The following is a 21,891-nucleotide window of genomic DNA, read 5'->3' as shown; positions in this document are numbered from 1 at the left end:
TCAAGCATATGTAAATACTTTTTACAGAATATACTTTTATTGTTGACATTTCAGAAATATCCTTAATAGTACAAATAATTATTGTTAGCATTGCCTTATTTATACTACAAGCCATTTTCTATGAATGGCATATATATTTAAATGAAAAGCATTATATCATGTGTACACATATGCCCTAATTTTAAAAATTAGTCTTGTGAACAATTTCTCTATATCATTAAGTCTCCTTGTTATAGTTATTTATAATGAAAACATAATATATTATTAGATGAAAATAACATTTCTTTAATCCACTATTACTGGGAACTTCAGGTTTCTTTCTATATTTCCTAATATTAAAAAATATACTGTAGCCAGGCACAGTGGCACACACCTATAATCCCAGTGGCTTTGGAGGCTGAGGCAGGAGAATCTCACGTTCAAAGCCAGCCTCAGCAAAAGCGAGGTACTAAGCAACTCAGTGAGACCCTGTCTCTACATAAAATACAAAATAAGGCTGGGGATGTGGCTCAGTGGTTGAGTGATCCTGCGTTCAATCCTTAGTACCAAAAAAAAAAAAAAAACAAAACAAAAAAAAAAAAAACACTGTAATAAACATCTTTGTATACATATCTTAATTTTTTTCTAGGATTGGAATTTCCAGGTCAAGGAGGCTGTATATTTTTAAGACTTTGAACCTCTTGCCAAATATTCCCCCAAAAGGGTTTTATTTAGTTATTAAACTTTTAATAGTAGAGTGGTCATTTTAATGTACAAATCAGATTGCTACTCAAAGATTTGGAAGATAGGGATGGGGAGATAGCTCAGACAGTAGAGTGCTTGCTTTGCAAGCACAAGGCCCTGGGTTCAATCCCCAGCACCGCAAAAAAAAAAAAAAAAAAAAAAAAAGATAGTTACAAGTTTAAGTACAGAAAATTGGAGGAGGCTCAAGAACAAAGCTGCCAGCTGGGTGCAGTGGTGCCCACCTGTAATCCCAGTAACTAGGAAGGCTAAAGCGGGAGGATTGCAAATTCAAGGCCAGCCTCAGCACTTTAGCAAAACTTGTCTCATAATAAAAAAATTTTAAAATGGCTGGCGATATAGCTCAGTGGTAAATCACCTCTGGGTTCAGTCCCCAGTAGAAAGAAAGGAAAGGAAGGAGAGGGAGGGGAGGGAAAAGGAAAAGAAAGGTAGGTAGGTTACAGTCATTTAGGCCAGAATGTCTCCAAGCAGAGTTGTGACCCATTAGAATCTTCTGGATGAACTGTGAAAAGATCCAAAAATGCATGTTTTCTTCAATTCTTAAAGCAAATTCCAAGCAAGGCTAAGGACTTGTATTTTTACCTATGACTATGTATTTAATAGCTTTCTTTATTAATTATTAAGGATAATTAAAATTTTATATTCACACACACAAAAAAAGTACAGTACTGCCAATTATTGAAAACTCTGCCTTCCACAGAAAGTTTGGCAATGATGCAAACTTCCTGCTGCACATGTGAGCACATAAGTTGCTGGAGTTTCCACAATTTTCAATATGAACTCCAAAGTGTTCTGAGTTTCAACTGCAGCCCTCTTGTGTTATGTCACATGTCAAGTAATTTTGTTTTTCTATTTTTTATCATTTTGTTCCTGCATAACTATTACAATATTGTTGTTTAGGGTTGCTATTCTGTTTCTCTCTCATTTTTTGTTATCATGAAATTATTTTCCCATTAGAAGCAGAATGGATAGGATAGGTGTATCTTGGGGTCTTTGGTCCAATTAAGTGAGAACCAATGGTCTTTTTTTTTGTCTCCTTTATCATTTTTAATTGAAGCATTGCTATTCATTTTTTAACTCTCTTATAAGCACCATTTTAATATCTAAATCCATTGTGGGAAAGAGAAATCACCATCAAGAACTTCCCTCTAGAACAAAACAATAATGTTCATTCCTCCAAACATCCAAATTTAGGCCTACTAAAACCAAAATGGGGAGGGGGAAAAACCCACACATAACTAAAAAGTAACAAAAATCAAATTCTAGGGGGTCAGTGCACTTTGTAGTCTTTGCTGTACTAACTGCCTTTCAGCTGAGTTTCAAAAAATAACACCCTAGCTCATTAAAGTATACATTTTTCTTTTTTTTTTTTTCGCGGTGCTGGGGATTGAACCCAGGGCCTTGTGCTTGCAAGGCAAGCACTCTACCAACTGAGCTATATCCCCAGCTCTCATTTTTTTTTTTTATTAAAAATAATAATTAAAAGAAAACTTTAAGGAATTCACAATCAATTGCCCAGCTCATTTTGATGTCATGTACAGCATTCGGAGGTCAGGAAAGCTGTTTGCAGCACACGTGATTAAGGGATATTCATCTTCCAAACAGTGTAAAATACCCACAATTCCAAGTATGAGGGGACACAGTCTCTTCGAGAATTCCATAGGACAATAGATGTGCCTGAGCGGTTCTTCATAGAGCAACAGGGCTTACATCAAATTGACACAGTTCCCCTGCGTAAAATACTTTCCATCCCATTTCGATACTTTCATTGAGAGGTAACAAATCAATGTGAGAAAATCCCATGTGGAATATTCTTCTGGAGTTGTGGAGATTGGAACAGCTGTCAAATCATTAATCACATAATCAAACTCTCTTCCTTCTTTGACATACCTCTTCAGTACTGGAATACAGTCTGCTTTTAGCACTCTCCTTTAAGATTGTCTAAGATGTCACCATGTGTTTTTCCCATATATTTCTTACATCTGTCCATCACCATTTGGTCAGTCTCTGCCATAGTGATCATCTTTGGTTTCAGTTTGAATATTTCACATAACCATCCCCCCATCTCTGCCTCCCGGAATCAGCACATCTTTGCCAGTGTAATTTTGTTTGCCACTGCCCACGAGAGCTGGGTATATGCCAGATCACTCTCTGCCAAATTAACATCAACACTAAGAATATTTCCAAAATATTTCAAACGTAGAATTTTAATGTTCTGATAAGGCGAGTCTTCTTCATATACCACTTCATCTATGCTGCACTCAACCAGGTGCCGATCAGCAGCAAGCCAATATCTGTTGATTGCCCCTCCTCAAACTATGGGTGATAATCGCTTCACTTGTCCAGTACTGTCCTGTCTCAATTCTTCCATTCTTTCTTCTACTTTGTTCACAAGACTGTCAATTCCTTCTTTGCCCTATGTATTACTGTCATAGCTCTGAAGGTCCAACTACACCCATCCATGTGGATAAATTCTCAAATTGGCAAAGCTGCCATTTTTGCTTGTGTAGGTTACTAAATAGCCATGATCCTGCCAGGTATGCACTGATTCTGTCATCCACTCCTCCTGGAAAATGGATTGGAGGCCTTTTAGAATTGTCTCACCATGAGCTTTGGCACGGAGCACGCAGTCTATCGTGCTGTGCCTGGCTGCTGCCATAGTGAGGGGAGGCCCTGTGCCATACTTGGGGAAAGCAGCCACAGAAGATTGGGGGGCGAAAGGGGGGGCGACAGGGAAATAGTCTTGATGCCTCAGAATCTCCTTTCCCTAGTTCAGTTTAGTTGACTAGATTTATGATTTTGGTTTACCAGTAAAGAGGCTTAGTAAATAACTGCCTGTAAGATGATCAGATGCTTAGAGGGAGAAATGAGCTGAAAACACCCTGAAAGATGACAGGGTGACTCAAAGATGCACCCCTTTTCCTTCCAACTCTCAGTTTTTAAAATATTAGTCTTAGGTAACAGAAGAATATATTCGGGACTCTGTTAAGCATCAACAGGGTTAAGAAGTCTGAGCTAACTGTGAGTATAACCTAAACATAAACAAGGCTGTGTTGAGAACTGCATTAATACTGTTCTGTACTGGGCCCAAGCTACCAAGCCAGGGGCCAGAAGATTCACAATGCTCCTGATTTGAATATGAAAGACTAGAAGGAAAGAGAAGCCAAATCTTCCTATATGAGTTACTAAACAAGGAAACTGAGACATCTGTAAAATTGGTTCCAGTGATAGAGTCAAAGCTTATTTTTCCATTTAGCCCTGGGAAGTCCTGCTTTCGAAATGTATGGAATTTACCTCGACAAACAACCTGTAAGAGGACATGGGAGTCTGATTTCCACCAGCCTAGCTTGCATTTCAACAGGGATTCTGTAATGTTATCAGCCTGAGAAAGAACTAGACCACTGCATTTTAGTACATTTCCATTCCCTAATGTAGAAAGAGGAGAAAAGAAGATTGGTTAAATTAGTCCTGTATGATTCTGCTCACATTTCTACTGCCAAGAGCAGCATGGTTACTCACAAACAGACACTAGAAACACCCACACATTCACAGACATGTACAGTCAGGCATTTGTTAGGTTTAATTAGTGTGCAATTTTCACTCATCTAGGACTCTGATTAAAATATTCATTTGCATCAAACTGGACTCACCTGAACAGCAGAATTTTATGTGCAATCTTAAATCAGTCATGAATCACAGACATTTACACTCAGTCCAAGACAAAGTTTCAGAAAGTTTTCTCTGCACATCCTCTGATGTAAGGCAAAGCAACATCTATGAGGGTCCCTGGCAGACCTCAGTAAAGATAGGAAAGATTACACAGTGATGGAAGAAGAAAGAAAAGAAGGGGGCAAAAAGTAAAAAGAAAAGAGAAAAAGGCTAAAAGTGATCAAACATTTTGAAAGATAAATGTGAATGATCTTATTACAATACTCAATTGCAATATATTTGTTGAGCATCATCTACACTATGCTGTTCTAAGAGCTTTACATGCATTATTTAATTCATTCAACACATATTTATAACACACTTCTGTGTGTTGTTATGGTTTGAAGCAAAGAATATTTTGTAGAGAAGAAAGTAGATGAAAATTTCCTCCTTTTTGGAGTTTGTATTTCTGTATGGAGGATATGAGTTATTGCAGTAAGGAATAGAAATAGGAAAGGCAAGGGGACTGGGGGTGTAACTCAGGGTAGATCATGTGCTTTTCATGCCAAGACCCTGGGTTCCATCCTCAGCATAAAAGAGAGAGAGAGAGAAATAAGAAAAGTAAGAAGAGATGAGAATAGATGTGTAAGGACAGAAAAAGGAAAATATAGAAAAGAGGACAAAGGTGGGCTGGAGATGTGGCTCAGCCACTGGCTCCTAAGTTCAATTCCCAGAACCCACCCCTTCCTTCTGCCAAAAAAAGACCCTGGCACATTCTATAGGGCAAAGCAAGTGATAGGTCCAGCCCAGATTCCATCTCTTGCTGAGAGGAGTACGGATACTTAGAACAATGAAAAGAACTATCAGAAACTATCTTTGTAGGTCACCTAGTTCATTTGCTATGTGTAGAAAATTTACATTATCTCAGTAAATCTTCACAGCAACTTATTAAGACAGTAATCATTTTATCCCTATTTTATAAACAAGGAAAACTAGTTCCTGAAAGGTTTGATATCTACCAAGAATTAGGTGGCAGATCTAGGATCAGGTCTTAACTGACTCAGAGTTCCAATTCACAATCCTTCAACATGAAGATCAGTAGAGTTGAAGGGTTTGAACCCCATGTTCCCAGGGCGGAAACTAGGGTCAATTTGCTTTGGTTTGTGTTTGAATCTTATCTAATAGAACTGATGTTAGTATCTACCAACAGGACAATGATGAAATAATACACATAAAACTCTGCAAGGACCTAAGATAATCGTCTTTGTATCTGTGCTTTATGCTTCATGGATTCAACCACTCATGGAAAGAAAATATCTTTTGTTTCTGTACTAAACATTTACAAATTTTTTGTTCTGGTTACTAAACAATACCACAAGAACTACTTACACAGTATTTCCATTGCATTAAATAATCTAGAGATGATTTAAAGTATATAACAAGATATATGTAGGTCATATGCAAATATTATGGCTTTGTTTGTGATTTTTTTTTTTTTTTTAGTACTAAGAATTGACTCTAGGATATATCACTATATATCACTGAACTATATCCCAGACCTTTTATTTTTAATTTTGAGACAGGGTCTTACTCAGTTGCTTGGGGCTTTGCTGAGGCTAGCCTGGAACTTTTAATCTTCCTTCCTCAGCCTGCTGCATTGATGAGATTACAGGCATGTGCCACTATGCCCAACCCATGTAAGGTACTTCAGCATTTTTGCATTTTGGTATCCCTGGGGTGTCCTAGAAGAGATCCCTTGCAAGGCCTAAGGACAATTGTATGTGTTCTATAAACGTTGAGTACTATTGTTGATCTGCGTATGCTCATTACTTTAAGTCAAGCACTATAACAGTGCCAAGACAATGGTCTCCAGGGTTGTCACAGCTTGATGATTCTGAGCCTTTGTGATTTTATCACTGTCCCTTCTAGCCTTGCTTCTGATCCTGCTTTGCCTCTGGTTCCATGCTACTGCTGCATGACCCCCACTGTTGACACTCCTTTGCTCAGTTCTTGCACTTCTACTTCCTGCTTCCTTTTGCAGCTGCCATTTCATGATAAAGACCTGGTGGCTGCCTACATTTATCTGCAACGTTGTTCCTTGCTAATGTTCTCTTAGTTCTTCTGATTATACAAGGGGAGAAGGTAATGGAAGCTTCCCAGCTTCAGGACATTGGCTGGATTTGTGTCCTATACTAACTCAATTCCTTTTATGTTTTCTGTGCTTTGAAAGAGCCACAATGCTTCAGCATAAGTAACCACTAGGTGGCAGGGGTGTTTCGCTACCGAGCTCGTTTCCTTCTCTTTTCAGAGTTGTGATCTCAATTCGTTCTATTCAAAATGAATGAGTTGCTTTTTAAAAAAAATCAACTTATCAATATGCAATTCAAAAAGAACCAATAAATTTCCAGTGAATTTTCTCAAATTCACTGTAATGTCACTAATTACAATTTGAACTCTCACAGGGGTTATATTACTAAACTTTTTACAGTCAGTAGCTTAAAAGAGCATGGGAAAAGTAAATACCAGCACTTGTTCAGGGCATGGCCAAAGCTGATTGTTTTACAACAATCAGTTGTAACAACACACAGGACAAAGGTCTTTTGGGTTAAAGGTTCATGGGCTCTTAGACTATCATTTCATTAATAGGATTGTAGACACCTCACTCATTTCCCAATGAGGTTCCAAAAAGGTTTGTGGGGGAGAGGGAGATGGAATTTCAGTAGCTTATTGAGAGAGAAGCAGGTGTAGTGACATCCCTTCTTTAATTACATCCCCAAAAGAATCCAACCTGCCAAGGGGATCCTCTAACAAAACAGACTAGAAAGCACAAAGAAAGGAGGAGAGGTAGAGGAAAGGCCAGGAGTGCTAATAAAACCCTAACCATATACTGCTGTGGAGGACCAAGAGATGCTGTCTGAGGTTGACAGAACAAGATGCTTAACCTATCACTTTCACATATAAATTTAAAGCAGAGGAACAAATTGCATTGGGTTGTAACTGTAATGGCAGGAGAAGGAAGGGGAAGATAGGAATGTGGTAAAGTTAGTAGGCAAAACCTTAAGTACCATAACAAAGTCCATAGAAAATAACTAAAATTGAAAGAGCAGAAACAGTACTACAAGCATGTTATTTGGAGATAGGGAGGTAATCACCAAATGAACTAAAAGCAAAAGCTAATTTGTCCTTGCCTCTGGAGAAAAGGAGAAGGAAGATAGATCTGGGCAGGGGAATGGCGGTACAATGTGATTTTTAAACCATGATCACGTTTATCTTAAGAAAGGGCTGGGCTAGGAATATAGCTCAGTGGTAGAGCACAGCATGTCTGAGGCCTTGGCTTCAATCCCCAGCAGCAGCAGCACACGCACACACATACACACACCAAAAAAAAAAAAAAAAAATACACAGATATTAGTGTAAAATAGATATCTAGGTCCATGGGAATAGCTATCACTGAATTTCTAATTTGTGTCACTACATCTTTACATCTAATACAAATTATGAAATTTAAGCATTTGTTTTCTTGGGGGCCACTTCAGCTTTATGTAACCACTACTGTGAGTCATAAAGAAATTAGGGGTTTCCATTTCCACATGTGTTAAGATTTGTCCAAAACTGGCATTTTTTTTTAGGGGGGGTGCTGGGGATCGAACCCAGGGCCTTGTGCTTACAAGGCAAAACTGGCATTTTTTTAACCAAGGATCCATTTTAGTCAATTTTTCACAACAGATCATTAGGTTCTTCCTGATTTAAACTAAAATACTATTAGGCTTTGCAATAAACCCTAATGAGCAAATATGTCCATTTACACTGCCTTTGTAGCATTTTGGCCCGAGTTCTTTAGCATGCATCAATCTGATTACTCTGGACCAGAAAATCTTCCAAGGTCTGACCCTCAAATTTCCTGTTCTTTACCTTCTTTTCAAACCTACATCCAATTCATCAGCAATAACCAGCTAATCCTTGAAAATACACCAGAATTTGACAATTTTCATCACACCCAACCCTAATATTCTAGTTTAAACCATCATCATTCTCATTTGGATCACTGAAATAGCTTATAAATGCTTCAAACCCTGTCCCATGCCATTCTTTAGACAGGAGCCAGAGTGATCCTTTTTAATTGTAAGGCATGGTGATAATCTGTAAAACACTGGCCTATCTGAGGTCATTTTATCTTCTATGTCTATCTCCCTCACTCACTCCTTCCCAGCCTTACAGATCTCTCAGCTATTACTAGACTCTGCTGAGCATGTCTGGAATATTCCTCAGATCTAAATGGCTTGCTCTCTTTTCTTTCAGGCTCAACTTTGTCAACTTATCAAAAAGGTTTTTGATGACATAAAGCAAGTGATCTCATCCATATCCTTAGCACTTTACCTCTATCACGACCTTGCTTAGTTTTCCCCCTTAAAACTTATCACAGAAACATACATGTTTATTGTACTGTCTTTTTCATTAGAATATAAGCTCTAGAATAGGAGTTCAGACTCTCTGAGACTTCTTTTTTTCACAGCTTATCCCCAGTTCCTAAAACAGTACCTGACACATAACAGAGCTTCAACAAATTTTGTTGATTAAATGACAGACCCAAAGTAATACTAGTGGTGGATAATGTGTCTTTATGCAACATTTCTCCAACTGTGAGACCTGTTTGTGGGACATGATTTTAGATAGTATAAAGGTGTGCATTAACTTACACTGAATCTGATCAAGAGAATATTTTTGATGTTTTAACTCCTCTCATTAGGTCAAAATGGTCTCATTTAATGCTATCTTGATGATTTATCTTTTTGTGGGGGGTACAGTAATGGGGATTGAGTACTCTACCAATGAGCTATATCCCAGGCCCCCTTTTTTTTTTTATATTTCTTAGTTGTCGATGGACTTCATTTGGTTTGTTTATATGTGGTGCCGAGAATCAAACCCAGTGCCTCACACATGCTAGGTAAATGCTCTTCCACTGAGCTACAACCACAGCCCCCAGGCCCTTTTTAAAAATATCTTAGTGTGGTAGAGTTTTGCTTAATTTCCCAGGATGGCCTCAAACTTATAATCCTCCTGCCTCATCCTGCCAAGTAGCTGTGATTTCAGGTGTGCGTGTGACTATTCAGGGCTTGATGATTTATCTTTAAAAAATAGAGAATAGGTTTCAAGTTTTAGAGCCTACTAAGCGCCTTTTGCAGGAACAGTATCTGGCCAGAACTTAGTAACTGTTTTGTTTTCATTTTATTTATTTTTAAGGGTACCATCTATTTTAAATATGTGCTTGACAATGTGTTAATCTCATTTAAATCTCCCAACAATTCTAGGATGGAAGTATTTTGCACATGAGGAAAACTGATAAAGCGTTCTCTGACACCAGTTTCCTTTTTTGTTTATTGAGATAAAATTCACATAACAGAAAATGTGTTATTTTAAATATTTTAAAGTATATAATTTAGTTTTTTTGGGTTTTTTGTTTGGTTGGGTTTTTTTTTTTTTTTTGGTATCGGGGATTGAACTCAGAGGCACTCAACCACTTAGCCACATCCCCAGCCCTATTTTGTACTTTTTTTAGAGACGGTCTCACTGAGTTGCTTAGCACCTCGCTGTTGCTGAGGCTGGCTTTGAACTTGCAATTCTTGTCTCAGCCTTCAGAGCCACTGGATTACAGGTGTGCGCCACTGTGCCTGGCCAGTATTTCTTAATATTCACAATGATGTCCAACCATCATTGATACCTAATTCCAGGATATTCTCATCATCCCAAAAAAAACTCCATACTCTTTAGCTATGTACTCCCAAATGCCCCCAACCCAAAGCAACCACTAATTTGCTTTCTATCTCCTTTTATTTGCCTAATCTGGACATTTCATATAAATGAAGACATGTATGTGGTCTTTTTGCATATGCCTTCTCTTTTCACATAACGTAATGTTTCCAAGGTGCATTTATGCTGTGGCATGTACCTGTATTTTAATCTTTCTTTCGACTAGATAATTTCATTGTGTGAATGTACAACAGTTGTCCATTCATCAGCTCATGTATATATTCATTGTTTCCACTTTTTGGCTACATGTATAAAGCTAATGGGCCCATTTGTATACAAGTTTTTGGTTGAACATCTGCTTCCAGTTCTCTTGTATATATACCTACGAGTAGAATTACTGAATAATATGGTGACTCTATGTTAAATGGCCCTCTCCCAACTGGGGCTTGAATTCAGGAGTGCTTTGCCACCAAACTACATCACCAATTCTTTTCTATTTTTCAGTTTGAGACAGGGTTTCACTAAGTTGCTGAGTCTTGCTAAATTGCTGAGGTTAGACTTGAACTTGCATCCTCCTGCCTCAGACTTTCCAGTTGCTGGGATTACAGGCCTGTTCCACTGAACCAGATTTAAGTTAAATTTTTTGACAAAACGCTTAACTGACTTCCAATGTAGAAGATTTTGTATTCCCACCAGTAATCTCTGTGTTCCTCCACCGCTCCATATCCTCACTAGGAGTTGGAATTTTCCAAATTTTGCTTTTCAATTTTAGCCTTCCAACAGCTATTACATTATTTTTATTTCCTAATGACTAGTGACGTTGAGCATTTCTTCATGCGCTTGTTGGTCATTTGTGTATCTTTAGAAAATATCTAATTCAAATCCTTTGTCCAGTTTTTTTTAATTAATTTTTTTAGTTGCAGACAGACACAATACCTTTATTTATTTATTTATTTATTTATTTTTATGTGGTGCTGAGAATTGAACCCACTGCCTTATACATGTTAGGTAAGTGCTCTGCCACTGAACCACAATCCCAGCCCCTTTGTCCAGTTTTTAATTGGGTTCTGTTGTTGTGGAGTGGAAAAGTGTCCTTTGAAAATATGCTAATTTGGGGGCTGGGGTTGTAGCTCAGTGGTAGGGCGCTTGACTAGCGTGGGTAAGGCACAGGGTTCAATCCTCGGCACCACATTAAAAACAAATAAATAAATAAGGTTAATTCTTTTTAAAAAAGGAAGAAAAAATGAGCTAACTTTTAAATTTTTAAAAAAAAATTAAACAATACCGTCACTGTAAAAACAGTTAAGGAAATATAGAAATCAGGAACTAGTTTGAGCAGCACTAAGGAATTAAGAGCACGAATTCTGGAGTCAGATCACCTAGGTTCAAGTCCTAGCTCTGTCTCTAAATTGTTGTGCGTGACATTTGTGGGGGAAAAAGATATTTAACGTCTTCGAGACTCAGTTTGTCCGGCATGAAAACGGGAATCAGCCCACACCCCTTCACAATGGCTGACTCTAAAGAGATGGCGTGTGTGAAACGAAAACAGCGTCAGCATGACAAAGAACTCCGCAAACGGTACCTATTGCTCTGACAGGAGACAGGGCCCATAGTTCTACCAGCTCAGTTTACAGAGTATCCGGTTCCCTGCCGCACATAGTTTTCTGCGCGCGACCGTCTTCTCTGGAATCTTGTGCTGGCTCCCGCCCCTAGCTAGTGACCCGCAGCCTGACTTCCGTTTCCGGAGGAGATGAGGCGGTTTCCGGCGGCGTGATCTGAGCGCGTAGGAGCCGCGGGGTGACGGAGCCGGAAGGGTTTGTTCCAGCGGCCGGTAACCGGACGGCGGGTGGGAGTGGCCGGGCGTGGCGCCTCTGGTCCTGCAGCCTTGGGAGGGAAGAAGGGAGAGAGGGAGGACCTGCCATCCTCTGCGCGGGGGTCGAACTTCAGTCCTGCGTCTGGTCGGAGTCCATCTTGCTGCTTGTGTTGGGCCTTTACCCCTCCGCGGGACTCGTGTGCGCGGGCCGGAAGGGTGGGAGTAGAGAGACGTGGGTTGTATTCCGCTCAGCGCCACTGATTAGCCCTCTGACCTTTGACAGGACGTTTTTTCGCTAGGTTCAGCTGTCTTTTAGGTAGAAGTTGCAGATCCCATTCACAGTAATAGTGAGCTCTTTAAGGGCAGGAACTGACTTCCTAGCGTTAAACATCTAGCACAAAGCCTAAATGGTCTGTCAACTTAAGTTGTTTTGAGTCCACAAACCCTTTGAGAATCTGATGAGAGATATTGATCCCTAACTCCTCCTTCGCCCTCCTAGCCTATGCAGATGCTCAAGTACAGTTAATTTGATTTACTTTTTCAGATATTTCAGAGATCTCTCTTGCTGTCTATCCGTGGACCCCAGAGTCAGGCATGTGGTAGGCTTTCAAATATTTGCTGTTATTAGTAAGTGCAGTTAATCTTTTAATGCATGGTCACCACATACTTCACAAGAGAGAGACAATAGGTATCTTATTAACAGGTTTTAATCATTGACCTTACATTGTGCTACTCTCACTTAAATCTCCCAACAGTTTAGGAGAGAGTTTATTTAATTCTCATGGACTTGGGACAATTGATTTGCTTTAGGTCATTCAGCCTATGAATGGTGGAGGCAAGAATTCAAACCATGTCCATCTGAAACTCCGAAGCCTTACATTTGTAATTGCTAGCTTAAAGGACAAAATTGAGCCAGGTGTGGTGGTGCATGCTTGTAATCCCAGCAACTCAGGAGGCTGAGGCAGGAGGATTACAAGTTCCCAGTCAGCCTCAGCAATTTAGTGAGACCCTAAGCAACTTAGTGAGACATTGTCTCAAAATAAAAAATAAAAAGGGCTGGGGATGTGTCTCTGGTTAAATACCCTTGGGTTCAATCATCCGGTACCAATAAATAAATAAAACAAAGGATAAGATGCAAAAGTATATTTCAATGTGCTGCAGCAGTCTCTATTTCTGTTGTTAACTAATGTAGTTATGAGATGACTTTAATCATCCCAGATGACCACAGACCAAACATTGCATGCTGTGGAAATACTCTTGTCTGTCTCCTCTACCATGGTTCTGTATTGCTTATTTAATAATGATATCAAGGTTTACAACCTGCACACTATGCCATTATGTATTCAACTGTTTTAACTTTGGTAAATTAATCTGGTGTGTTGCCTTGTTGTTCCTACCCTCCAAAGCAGATGTTTTTAATTGCAATTGAATTACAAGATGATTTATGTTTGGGCTTTATTTCTTTTTCTGTACTGCTTTTAAAGGGATTGTATTAGTGATTTTGGAATCATTGCTGACATGTCTGACATTCAAGAAGCTACTAACCAGCTCCTGGATGTGAACGTTTATGACAACCAGAGATCTATACCAGTGACAGAAAGTGACATCGGAAGTGAACCCAAGAATCTCCATGTCACTATTGGAGCCACTGTACCTACTGGCTTTGAGCAGACAGCTGCCGATGAAGTAAGAGAGAAATTGAGGTCATCGTGCAAAATCAGCAAAGACCGGGGCAAGATATACTTTGACATTCCAGTGGAGAGTCTGGCTCAGGTTCGAATGAAGCCGTATTTAAAGTCATTTTCTAAATTGGTCATTTTATACTTATTTTCTACTTTATAGACCCCTGTGGAATCCCTTTTGCTTTTCTTTACACTGGTCTAGATTAGGTGATTTCAAAGTATTACCGCATTTTCTATTAGGTCTGATTTGTGAGTTAGACTATATTTTCAGTTTGTTGTCTTCTATATATTTATAACATTTAAATATAAAACTAAATTATAAATATAATTATAAATATAAAAACTTTAAAATTTAAGCATAAATATGTTTCAGTTTTCTAAAATTTTAGAAGTAGCAGTAGCAGTTCCTGATAGTTGAATTCACTGAAAAGAATCCTATGGGCCTTAGGAAGAAATTCTGAGTATCCACTATACTTTTTATTTATTTCAGCATCTAGCTAAGGTTTAAAATTTGGTGATAAAGCCCTGCATCAAAGATATTCTTGCTCAAAAGTAATTAAGAATCACTTCACTGAAGTGAAGGTCAGCAAATTGCTCACCTGCTGTAACAAAAACCATGATACATCTCATTACCACACAAGCAACATGAAGGCATGGATTGCTGTCTGGGGATTTTTTACCAGTATGTCCCAAGCACTTAATGCCTGGTATGTAGTAGTAATCCTGGAACTGTTTGTGGGATGAATTGGCAAGCAAGGATTTTACATCTAATATTTTAGTTAATACCCTCAACAGCTTCATGAAGATAGGTACTGTAGTTAACCTCATGATTAGGCTTAGGAAGATTAAGTAATTTACCCACACTCAACTGGTCATTCCTGAGCTGGAGCTCTTAGCCACTGTAATATATGGTGTACCATAGAAAGCCATGAGGGAAATATTACAAAGCTCCACTTGACTTTCTTCATTTTTCCCTTCTCCCTCAAACTCATGTTGCCCACATAACAATTCAAGCTTCTATTCTTTGATCTGGTTTTCTCTTTCTCCAGGGTGGGTAACTAAACAGATGGAAGACAGTTTAAAAAGATAGGGCATTTAAAGAAAAGATAGGGCATTTAAAAAAAAAAAAAAAAAAACTTTTAGACGTTGATAGACCTTTATTTTATTCATTTATTTATATGTGGTACTGAGAATCGAACCAGGTGCCTCACACATACTAGGCAAGTACACTACCACTGATCCATAACCCCAGCCCAAGATAGGGCATTTTTAAAATAAAAATAAAGATATCAAGTGCTTTAAAACCATTGTATTAATTTTTAAATATTCAATTGTTCATAGCTTGTGTAACTCAAAAGCTTTCTCAGAAATTAGTTTCTAACATTTTTTTCTCCCCAGGTTCATTGTCTGAGATCAGTTGATAATTTATTTGTGGTGGTTCAGGAGTTTCAAGATTACCAGTTCAAAAATACAAAGGTAAGCTATCCCAAACATGATAACTGATTTTCTCCATCTTCCTTAAAGACATTATTTCTACTTTTCACAGTTTGTATTACTGTTGCTTTTTGTTTTTATTTTATTTTTCCAGTGCTGGTAATTGAACACAGGTCCTTTCACATGCTAAGCATATGCTATATCAGTGACCCTATCTCTACTTTTATAATAAACACTGACAGGTTTTCTTTTATAGTAAGAATTCAGATATTTACTGACAGTTCATCCCAAAGTTTGCTTTTTAAAATCAGTATTGAGGACTGGGGATATAGGTCAGTTGGTAAAGTGCTTGCCTTGCATGCACAAGGCCCTGGGTTCAATCCCCAGCCCCACCACAAAAAAAAAAAAAAAAAAATCAGAACTGAAAAATTATTTGATTTACTCAAGATGTAAACTTTAGATGAGCTTTGCTAATACACACACACACACACACTTCCAAAATAAAATTGCTTCCACAGTGTGAACTAAAGAACAAGTGATAGTTTGTACCATCTACAAATAATACTTCCTCACTATTCTGCTTTTTCCCTGTTTTCTTCTCTAACTTCATTTCTTAAAATAAAACCAAAGTAATATTTAAACACTCCTTCAGTTGTTAGGACAACTGCCTTGTCTCCAACATGTATTTAGCATCTAAGTCCTAAATATTCAGCTGCTGATTAAACTGAAGGTTGAAAATAGATTGCAGTACGCCTTAGATTTTTTTTCCACATTCATTTTTGGTCAGGTGTTTAGAGTCAGATGCTTAAATACTTTTTTTTTTTTAATCAATGTTATTGCATATCTTAGAATCAATCTTTCTTAAAACAGCAGTGAGCCAGGTATCGTGTTGCACATCTGTAATCTCAGCCACTGGGGAGGCTAAGGCAGCAGGATCAGAAGTTTGGGACCAGCCTGGACAACCTAGTGAGACCCTATCTCAAAATAAGAAATAAAAAAAGGTTGGTGATATAGCTTATTGGTAGAGCACCCTGTGATCAGTCCGTACACAAAAACCCAACTGGGAGGCCTGGCACATTAGTGCACACCTGTAATCCTGGTGGTTGGGGGAGGCTGAAGCAAGAGGATCAAGAGTTCAAAGACAGCCTCAGCAAAAGTGAGGCACTAAGCAATTCAGTGAGACTCTGTCTCTAAATAAAATACAAAATTGGGCTGGGTATGTGGCTCAGTGGTCAAGTACCCCTGAGTTCAATCCCCAGTACCCAAGAAAAACCAGAAACCCAACTGGGATATGATGCTTAATTCTCTAGTTTTTATTTCCAACAGGTTGTTCTGGTACATATCAAAAACCAATCGCACTGATATGAACACACAGCATGGGAAAAATAAAGCCAGATCTTAAAGAATTCACACTGAAAGTAGATTAAAATGTTATTAACTACCAATATAAATCTCAGTACCTTTCAGACTTCAGATAATCATTGCCAATTGAAGCATACCTATGAAACTAATGAATAATAGATAATGTATAGAAAATTTTTGTTGCTAAGTATTTTGAAATTTTAATAGTCAATATTATACATACATACATGTTGTTTGTTTGTGTAGTGCAGTACAGGGCATTGAGCCTAAGTCCTTAAGCTTGCTAGGCAAGTGTTCTTCCACTGAGCAACATCCCCAGCCTCATAACAGGCATTTTTGAAAATCTTATGTTTCCACATAACTTACTAGAGAATTATTAAATAATAATTTAAAGAAATCTTTAAATTCCTTCATTTTTGCCATCCTAAAATTTGTGTCAATCTGGGTCATTTGGATCTCTAATTGGAGGTGAATTTAATTATTTTGGAATATTCTACATGAGCTCACTTTGCAGAGTTACCTTGTAAATAACTGCAGGAAAGGTTTTTGGTAGAAGTCTCCAAAGAAGAGCAGTAAAGATGAAGGCAAATTTTCAGATCTGTGCAAAGGAAACTTCAGTGTCTGACCATGAAATATTATCAAGCCCTTCATTTTTGTGAACTTAAATCGCAAAATGCCTGGGTAAAACCTCGTTTTAAACATGTGCTTTCAGCTTTCATTCTGTTGACCATTGAGCTTATTCTTTTTTGTTGATTTTGCAGTATTGGGGATGAAACATGCTAGGCCAGTACTTTACCTCTGAGCTGTATCACAGCCCTTTTCGTTTTATTTTGAGACTGTCTTGCTAAGTTGCTGAGGCTGGCTTCCAACTTGTGATCCTCCTACCTCAGCTTCCCGAGTAGCTGGGATTACAGGTGTATCATTATACTTTCCCTTGTCTTAAAAACAGCCTGTTAGTTTAATCACAATTTCTCTAAGTATTCAGATATCATGAATTTAGTTCCCCCATTTTAAATAAATTTTTTTAGTTGTAGATGGACGCCATACCTATATTTTATTAATTTTTTTTTATGTGGTGCTGAGGAACAAGTGCTTGTCCCCAGCCCCTCCCTGTGTTTTTTTGTTTGTTTTGTTTTGTTTGTTTTGTTTTTTAAAGAGGAACAAGTCTACGATTTATTAAGTCTTCATTTTTTGGTTTTGGTTTTTTTTTGGGGGGGGTACCAGGGATTGAACTCAGGGACACTCAACCACTGAGTCACATCCCCAGCCCTATTTTGTATTTTGTTTAGAGACAGAGTCTCACTGATTTGCTTAGTGCCTCACTTTTGCTGAAGCTGGCTTTGAACTCGTGATCCTGCCTCAGCCTCCCAAGCCATTGGGATAACAGGCGTGCACCGCCATACCTGGCCTTATATGAGTTGTAACAACTAGTTAATACATGAACTTAGAATGAACTTGTTTAAAGACTGAAAGAATATCAGTGGAAAGTAAGTCTTTGTTCCTTTATCCCCGTGCCATGCACTTTCCTCACAATAGACAACTGCTGTTACCAATTTCTTGGGTATTCTTCTAGAGATATTTTATGAATATATGTATTTCATTTACTTATTTACTGAAATGAAAGCATAGCATACATACTGTTTGGCCACAGTTTTGTCACATTTACATTATACATTTTCCTTTCTATTGTTTTTTAATCTCTTTTTGCATTTTGGGTTTTTTTGTGTGGTTTTTTTTGTGTTGTTTTTTTTTTTTTTTTGGTATGCATGTGTTTTCTAATAGTTTGGAATATTCTTATCTATGTCCAAGCTGTTATTTTTATAACTTCAACCTGATATTATGTACTTAATCTACTATTTTCACATATTTTTTTGATTCCCTACTAAGAGTAAAGATGAAATCGCCTTATGTTTCTTTTCCCTCTGCCTTCTATCTTTATTATTTTTCTTAGTATTGACCTGTATGCCTTTAAACATATTTTATATATGAGGTCTAACTTCTGTAACTTCTCTGTATAAAATGAGGAGAGCAACATGCTTAAATTATTCTCATCTTATTTCACCTTTCCCTTCCAACCACATGCCAGTTTATAATGTTTACCTTGTTTTACAGTCATATTCCCTACACTTGTTTCTTTTGTTTTTTGGGTTTTTTTAGTCCTATAGTTAAATAAATTATAGGTGCATTCCTAACCTTAGTTACATTTTTATTTTTATCTCTTGAATGCATGAGTTCAGAAATGTTTGTCTTTCACCCTTATATTTGGTTAATAGTTTGGGTATAAAATTAGGAATTTTCTTTCTTAAAAATATTATGGTCAGTGCTCATTCTTTTTGACATTAAATGTTTCAGTGGAACATTCAGCAAGAATGATTACCAATTTCTTGTGTTGTTTTATGACTATATGTATTTCATTTACTTATTTACACAAACATAGTATGTACCATTCTGATTTTTTTTCCCCTGGTTTCTTGTTTCTTTGCTTTTTGAAGACCAGATTTTTTTCCCCCTCTCTTCAGAGCCTGATAAGTTACTGGAATATGTCTCATTGTTGATAATTCCTTATCAGGTCATACCGATTTTACACTTCTGGAAATTTTTCTTGAATTACTTGAAAAATTTTTGTTTTATCATTTTAAATCCCTTCTTTAAAGAAACCAGTTATATATGATATGGGATCTCTTTTGACTATATTTCATATTTATCATTTTTCTCTCTCTTTTTTTTTTTTTGGTAAATACTTTTAGTTGTAGGTGGACACAATACCTTTATTTTATTTGTTTTTATGTGGTGCTGAGGATTGAACCCAGGGCCTCACATGTGCTAGGCAAGCACTCTACCACTGAGCTACAACCCTAGCCCCCTCTCTAATTCTTTTTAACTTTTTTGCTCGTTGTCATTTTATTTGCTTTGCTTTCCTCCACATCCTTTACTGTGTTTTCAGCAGTATCTTACATGTGCTACTTTCAGTGTGGTCTGTGTAGTTTTATTTTTTTATTCCATTTTCTTTGAGCTCCACAAGTTCCTGTTTCATTTTCTCCTGGTGGCTCTCCTCATTTTCTTTCTGCTTTTACATCTCTGTTTTGAGCTCTATTTACAAAGGTATTTCCTCATTTATATATATATATTTCTAGTTTCTAGTTCATTTATATATATATATTTCTAGTTTCCATATCACCATGTTAAAAAAAATATATATATATATTTTTAGATGTTGACGGACCTTTATTTTATTCACTTATTTATTTGTGTTGCTGAGAATCGAACCCAGTGCCTCACACATACTAGGCAAATGCTCTACCACTGAGCCACAACCCCAGTATTTCATTGAGTAATTCCTTATTTTATGTTTTTGATGTCATTTTTTCCCACTTTTTTTATTTGTGCATTTTAATTGTGATGTCATTGTGTTTTATCAGTTTTTATCTGCTCTGTGGCATTATTGCTTTTGACTGTTTATTTTCTTTTCATGTTTCCTCCTTTTTCCTTTTATTACTTTCATATAAGTCCTAAGTTGATAAGTTTTGATAATGGCTCATCTTTTTGTGAGGGAGTTCCTCTTGGACCTGCTATGTGTAAGAGTGTAAGAAGTTCTTGTGGTGGGAGAAGCCATGTAGGTGTTCCAGGCCAGAGGGAAATCTCTCTGGTCAGGCACAGAGAGATAAATGGGTAAATGAGTTCTTTCTTCTTCTTCCTCTTCCCTTTTTTTTTTTTTTTTAATATATGTATATATATATATATATATATGTATAGTTTTATTGAGGTATAATTTCCATTCCATCAAATAAGCTTTTAAACCTTCTCCTTAACTTCAAGGAATCAGCAACCTCAGTGTTATTCATAAGCATAGCACAATTGCCCTCTGTATCCAGTTTGATTCAACCAACTATAGATTGAAAATAGTTGAAAAACATTGGGTTCTGTACTGAACATGACACACTTTTTTCTTGTCATTTTTCCCCAAACAGTAAATTATAACAACTACTTACCTACCATTTATATTGTATTAGGTATTATAAGTAAGCTAGAAATGACTTAAAGTGTACAGTAGGCTATGCATAGGTTATGTGCTAATTCTGTGCCATTTTACATGAGGAACTTGAGCTCCTGCAGTGTTTGGTATCTGCAGGGTCTCCTGGAACCAGATTCCAACAAATACCAAGGGATGTCTGTTCATCTCCCTGGCTCTACCTCATCATCAGACTGTTGTCAGCAAATATTACATGTCTATGAGATTCCTCATTCAGCTAACATTTTTCTCCCCTGCTATTGCTTGGTTCAAAGGGGGTTTGGGAAAGCTCCCTCTATAAGTACATGTACTTCTTTCCTGTAATTTCAAACAAAGTTTATTTGCTACTTTTGTAGACCATGCTTTACCCTTTGACTGAGATCTGTAGACCTCCTCACTCTCTATGTCTTCCTGTACCTCTGTTTCATCTTTACTGTACTTAAAAATCATTACATTTTAGTTCACGGTTATAAATGCTGTATTGATTCATTTAAGATAAGAGTTGATATTTCTGGTTTTTTTCTTTAAAAAGTTTCTAAAATTTCTAGTTTGTCACCATGTTAAACCAAACAGTCCTCTAGAGTCCCTTTATAATAAGAAAGTTATTTGTAAATAAAATTGACCTTACTAACCCTGAAGTTTGATACTGTGTCAGCAGATTTCAAGTAGTGACAAAGTGTTCACTTGCATTGCCAAATCGCAGTGGTCAACACTGATTTCTTTCTACTCTGATCTTTGGTAACTGTACAGTGCAAGATATGGTGGTACATGCCTGTAATCCCAGTGGCTTGAGAGACAGCAGGAGGGTCACAAGTTCAAGGCCAGCCTCAGCAATTTAGTGAAGCTCTAAGAAACTTAGCGAGACCCTGTCTCAAAATAAAAAATAAAGAGTTGGGGAATTTGGTTCAGTGGTTAAGTATCCCTGGGTTCCATCTCCTATAAAATAAAAACAAAAAATAAGAACAACAACAAAACCTATCTGTGCTGTGTTATAGAACTTTCTGATGGAAATGTTCTATATCTGCATGTCCAACACGCTAACCACTAGATGTTAGTGTGTGTAATGTGGCTAACATGATGGAGGAACTGAGTGTTTTTCTGTTAAGTCATTTAAATTTCAGTAGCTGCATGTGACTAGTGGCCGCCCTGTTGCACAGCATTACTCTGTACTTCCCATTTTGATATTAAATCACATATAATTTAACAGCTGTGTTTATTGATCACCTTTTTTATACCAGAACTATTCTAGGTGTGTGACTTATAGCAGAGGTCAAGGTAGATAAGGTCCTTTCCATCGTGTACTTACATTCTGGGTGGAGCCTTATGGTGATAATCCTAGTAATCTTTACCATGCTCAGCACTGTAAAGAAAATAAAGCAATAAGAGAATGACTTATAAGGACTTCTTTAAAAGTCCTGAGAACAAGCCTCTCAGGATGTGCCTTTTAAATTTAA

The 21,891-nt window shown here is 37.4% G+C and overlaps 1 protein-coding gene and 1 pseudogene across 4 annotated transcripts in view; one reads left to right on the top strand and one right to left on the bottom strand.

Annotated features, from left to right (window-relative positions):
* Nucleotides 1–21,891, top strand: part of THUMPD3 (THUMP domain 3 tRNA guanosine methyltransferase) — a 44,750-nt gene that overhangs the window by 8,536 nt on the left and 14,323 nt on the right. The window contains exons 1-4 of one of the 3 annotated variants that reach the window (XM_079122082.1): nt 11,919–11,951; nt 12,495–12,549; nt 13,435–13,723; nt 15,031–15,108. In XM_079122082.1, coding sequence (XP_078978208.1) covers nt 12,545–12,549; nt 13,435–13,723; nt 15,031–15,108 — 372 coding nt within the window. In that variant the 5' untranslated portion in view covers nt 11,919–11,951; nt 12,495–12,544. Of the gene's footprint in view, nt 1–11,894; nt 11,952–12,494; nt 12,550–13,434; nt 13,724–15,030; nt 15,109–21,891 lie in introns of those variants that run through there. The other 2 variants (XM_079122083.1, XM_079122081.1) reach the window with 2 other exon arrangements.
* Nucleotides 2,321–3,614, bottom strand: LOC306650569 (spermine synthase-like; annotated as a pseudogene). The gene has a single exon. The product of its transcript is annotated as a spermine synthase-like (transcript).

The sequence above is a fragment of the Sciurus vulgaris genome, assembly GCF_902686455.1.
Source record: "Sciurus vulgaris genome assembly, chromosome: 19".
In the NCBI taxonomy this organism is placed as follows: domain Eukaryota; kingdom Metazoa; phylum Chordata; class Mammalia; order Rodentia; family Sciuridae; genus Sciurus; species Sciurus vulgaris.
Note: the sequence above shows the minus strand (reverse complement) of the source record. Positions and strands in the feature narration are given on the sequence as shown.